General features: G+C 54.8%; 1 protein-coding gene across 1 annotated transcript in view; it reads left to right on the forward strand.

The window, feature by feature from the left end:
- The window catches only part of LOC104277273 (tropomyosin alpha-4 chain), a gene marked incomplete at its 5' end in the record, with an annotated part of 7,072 nt that extends 4,295 nt beyond the window's left edge, over positions 1-2,777 (forward strand). Inside the window, one exon of the mRNA XM_009873859.1 lies at positions 2,473-2,777. Within this exon, the coding sequence (XP_009872161.1) occupies positions 2,473-2,555 (83 nt within the window). The remainder of the gene's footprint in view (positions 1-2,472) is intronic.
- Positions 2,778-5,090: the final 2,313 nt, after the last annotated feature.

A 5,090-nucleotide genomic window follows, 5' to 3' on the forward strand; every position in this document is an offset into this window, starting at 1 on the left:
CTCCCCAGCTTTCCTGCTTGCCTGCCTGGCCATGTCACCACTTCCCCTGCCCACTCTGTCCTTCCTAGTCTGTGCCTATCCATTGGCTCCTTTGGGACAAGGTGTTCCTGCAGTACCTCTCCATGCGGGCAGGCAAGGTGTAGGTGTGTTTGGCAGAGGAGCAGCCCCAGCGACCTCTGCATGCTGCACAGACAGTAACTGTGCTGTTGTAGGTACATACCCCAGCACTGCCCAGTGGGGATCAGGGTTGTGCCCAGGAGCACTTTGCTCAGCAGCTCTCTCCTTGGCTTGGCAGCAAAAGAACCAGGACACATGCAGTATTGGTGTCAGGGCAGGGGTTGCCCCATACATCTTACCAGCACATCTCCACCTCCCCGGGTCCTGCTTGCAGGGCCCAGGGCAGGGAGGACCTGCTCAGGGGAAGTGGCATCTCCACCACGCCAAAGCTGAGGCCCTGGGGATAGAGCGTTGGGTCCAGCTGCGCAGGCAGCCCTTTCCCAGGCAAGCAGGCATCTCCTCCCTCACCCCTGCTCCCTCCTGTCCTTCGCACATCGCTCTTCAGTTTGCGTTTCATGATCTTACTTTCATGTTCTGTCCCTCTGAGTTACTGAGTTGTTTCAATAAAGTGTTTTCTTTCCTTGGTTGTCTTCATGCCACTCTGTCCTCCATCTCCTGCCTGTCTCACGTGGGTGTTGTCACCGGGGTGGTAGGAGGTAGCTGCAGGCAACTTGCAGCTCTGAGACCCCCAGGTTGGCTGTGGCTGGCAGGCCTGAGGGGCTCTCCCCGCCACCCCTTGGCTCTTATACACAGCTTTTCCTCATCTCGTGCCATTTTATACATGACCATTTTGGCCTGAAACAGCAGGGTTATACCTGGTCCTGTCCGTTCCCCATGCCCACTCCCAGACACTGGCTGCAAGCAGCGATCTCAGCCCTGGCATCTCCCGTCCCTTGATGAAGGGGCTGACCCTACCCTTCAGCAGCAATCCCTAAACGAGGCCCTGATCCTCCTGCTTCCTCATCCTACCCTGTCCTAGAACCCAGTTCCCAGACTGAGGGACCCACAGCCCTGTCCCAGGACCAGCTGCCCTCCTGCCAGACCAGCTCATCCCTGCTGCAGGCTGGGCGGCTGCCGGATTTCGATGAGAGCTTGGGGGAACACTGATATTTTTTCACTAACTTGCCTTTCTTTCTCTCTTCCCTCTGCTGCACTGATGTCTTCGTTTTATATAGAGCGCTCCCGGCAGGAGGCTGAGAAAAACCGCATTCTCACTAACGAGCTGCGGGTCATCCTTACGGAACTTAACAACTGAGCTACCCAGAGCTCTCAGCCCTGCCTCCCTGCCCCGTTTTTGGCCAGGCTGACTCAGGACTGGGAGGCCCTACCTGCTCCCTGATGGGGCTAGGAGGGGTGTGGATGCTTGGCTTATCTCCTCATGGGTAACCCCTCTGCTTGGTGAGATGACAGGGAGCCCCTCTGGAGCTGACTGTTTTTTCTTGGGAGAGGAATGAGGAGTTTTGTGATGTCCTGGGATGCTCAAGTGGTGACAGCTGTGCTCCTTGCATCAGCCTAGCCCCGCCAGAGATGGATGCAGTGGTTTGTATTGTTGTGACCTCCCTTTGTCCTAGGGGGTGGTGGCCAGCCTCTTCTTCCTCACTCTGGTCACCCTGAACTGTGCTGAGTGGGGGTCCTTGCAGGATGCTGGGAGGGGCTGAGATAGGAGCTGGGAACCTGGCAGCACCCACTTCCCCAAACTCGGTTCAAGGGACAGGGAAGAGCCCAACAGGGAGCCCTGGGAGATGGGGCTGAGTAGGCAAAGCTCTTGTCCCATCCCTGTCTCTAGTGTGAAGGAGGATGCCACATGGAAGTCAATACTGGAGCAGGCTGCCTCAGCAGTGGGCTGCCTGGTAGAGCTCATCCCTGCAGCCTCTTTAGCTCTCTCTCTGCTGTCCTCTTTGCCCACCTCCTGGGCTGCTTTCTCACTCCTTCTCGGAGCACCATGGGTTTGTGCAGCAGGCACTGCCTCTCCTCTTTCGCTGGCCAAGGGTTTGTGCATGTGCCCATGGCTGGCTGGTAGTAATGCCATGGGGCAAGACGTGCAGGTGGCTGGCCTGACAGTGGTACCTGTGCTGCAGTGGTACCTGTGCTGCAGAGGTACCTGGCCATGGGCAACAGGGCACCATGTAGGGACAAAAATGCTGAAGATTGCAGATTACCTGCACCCAGTGACCAGTCTAGCTGGCCTGGCCCTCTCAGCAGGTCCTGAGGGAGCTGGGCTCATCCCTGCCAACGATGGGGCTGCTTGTGTGGACTCTGCTCTGCAGGGATGCCCCGCTTGTCTGGAAGGTGTTGCCATACTGAAATGTCCATCTGTGTGTCTGTGCTTGGTGTGGTGTGCATGGGTCTGGCTGCACCTGGTTACACTTGGACTGTGTCTGGTTTTGTGTGGCTGGGTGTCCCTTGTATTCACAGAGAGTCTGGCCACTGCCAAAGAGGAGAATGTGGGCATCCACCAGGTCCTGGACCAGACCTTGTTGGAGCTGAACAACCTCTGAGCTGCACTGGGGAGCCCCCATCCCTCTTCCCTACCCCACACATGCACCCCACTGGCATGCTCAGGACGTCATCAGCTGAACTGCGTCTTGACCGAATCCACACATCCATTGAGAAGGGAAGCCCTGAAGCCTTACACCATGGCTTGGGGGCATCTTGTCTGTGCACAGCCTGACTGGCTCTGTCCTGTCTTCATGTCCAAATATTAAAGCAGTTTGACAAGACTGATGGGTGCATTTAGTTCTTGCAGATGGGCACAGGCACTGGAAGATGTGGTGGTGGGGTGTCTCCCAGCCCAGTTTGTGCGAGAAAGCTCTGCAGGAGCTTGGGTCCAGGGTGGGTTTGGCTGGTGTAAGGGTGTCCTCTGTGGCCTCTATGAGGGGCTGGGAGACATAATGCACATGGTTTGGGCTACATTCATCTCCACAGCTTCCTTGGGATGTATAAGAAATCTCCACGACTCAAAGCTCAGTCCAAACTCACTATCCTCTTCGAGTGCACTGTGATAGACATATGTTACCTGCTGTGTTCCCTTCCACAGCCAGCATGTTACCTGCTCGGCATCCGGGGAAGCCACAAGGTCTTAGACCTCCTCATGGTGTCTACTTCATGGTTCATGTTTGTGACGCCATCTGAGAATGCATACAAGTGTATGCACGCACACAGTACGAGCTATCAGATTCTTCTCCAGGTCTGGGGTTAGCTATTTACCCTGTGTTCTAGCTGCATTTTCTATTACCAGTCACTGAACGCTTGCCTGAGGGACAGCTGTATAAACCAGCAAAAGCTAATGCAGTAAGCAACCTCTTCCCAAAGTGTTCAGGAAGTTTCCGCCTGGCTTGTTGTATTTTCTTCAACACAAAGAGAAGAGCAGCAGGATGTGTCTCATCTCTGTCATCAGAATGGGCTGGATTTCCTGGGGATGCCCAAAGTCATGATCTAGTCCTGGCCTCCTCTTTGGGCCCCTTGACAACGTGTGCCGAGCCCTGTTGTCTCACGCTACTTGGCGGATATTCCTCTAAAAGCACAGTCTCGTGCTGCCAGGAAACATAATTCATGCTGACCCCTTGCCAAGCCAGCCATCGTCCCCAGCAAGCAGCAGATAGCAATAGCTTTCATTATCTGCTTTCCTTGATTTGCTGTGCCTCTCAGCTCAGGAAAGGAGGGTGGTGAGATTGCATCTCTTTCCTGCCCAGGTGCTGCTGGCCTTCAGCCCTCCCTGTGGCCCAGCACCTCTGGTTTGTGGCTTTGAGACCTTCTCCTACAGGTAAAAGGGCTCCTCTTGCATGGGGTGCTCATTTCTGGTTGTCCTCCCAGGGTATGAGACCCACTATCAGCTGCAGCCTCCTGCCTTCCACAAGCTGTAGGCAAGGCTGGTAGTTGGCCATCCTGGCCCACTGAGGTGGCCCTGCGCAAGAGCGGGAGCTCCTGCTTGGGTCTGCCTTGCTTTTCTGCAGCACATCAGCTGAGACGTTCCGTTACTTAGTCAAAGCACTTTCCAGGCAGCCCCTTGTCCGGGTGTGAAAGGAACCAGAGTGTAAAACCACCTCTTCTCCAGAAGCCTGCACTGCAAACAAACCTGTAGTGTGTTCCTATGAGGGTGCATCCCCAGTGCCCAACCCTTGGGTGCCCTTCACTCTTCTGCTGGAACAGACTCCTTTCACACCCAGTGGCTTTCCCCATTAGCTGCAGCTGCCTCCTGATTTGGACCAGTCCATTTAACTGAACCATTTACATCCCACTGCAAGGGTTGGCTTTTTTTTTTCCTCTTAATTTTCTGTGGTTTGACAGTGAGATCCTGGCTGCTGTTCCCAGATGCTCTGCCCCAAAGACATGAGCCTATCTTTCACACTTCAGCAAAGCTTTGCATTTTCTCCATCCTCCGACCCATCCCTATCCAGTGTCTGGCAGAAAGATGCAGGCCCAGGGGCAGTTCTAGGAGGCTGGGGCTGTTAATAGGAGAGCTTGACCTGGAGGCACATGTCCCCACGGGCTTCATTTAGACCCGTGTTGAGGACCACAGTGCCTGTCCCCTCCTCCCTCTTCCTGTATTTCTTCTGATGAATTTCAACCTTCCGATTTGTTTATCTTGGCCTGGCAGACTGAAGATCTCCCTGAAGAGCTTTCAGCTCTGCCGTGGGTTGCCACCTCATTGATAAACCACCACATTAACCTCTGACAGCTCCGCTCTCTTCTCCAGTTTTTGAATGACTCTGGTGCCTCATCTCATCTCCAGATCCTTACTGTTCAATAGCCTTGAACTGTGCACTGGAGGGAAAGGACCACACAAAGAGCATCACATGATGAGAACGTGGAGCCATGAGGAGTGGGACACAGACTGCTGCCACCTCCCAGACTCTCCCTGTATTAGTGGCCTGAGACATTGGGTGAGGGTGGGAAGAGACGTGCTGAGCTGTGCGGGTCTTGCAAGGCTCTAGCTGACTCCAGGACAGGTCAGGCTGCCTAAAACCAAGTGCTGCACAAACCTCCCAGTTTCCGAATTGGTATTACTGATTTGTTGGACCCAGCAGGGGGCA

This window comes from Apaloderma vittatum, unplaced genomic scaffold, assembly GCF_000703405.1.
Source record: "Apaloderma vittatum isolate BGI_N311 unplaced genomic scaffold, ASM70340v1 scaffold13327, whole genome shotgun sequence".
NCBI classification, from domain to species: domain Eukaryota; kingdom Metazoa; phylum Chordata; class Aves; order Trogoniformes; family Trogonidae; genus Apaloderma; species Apaloderma vittatum.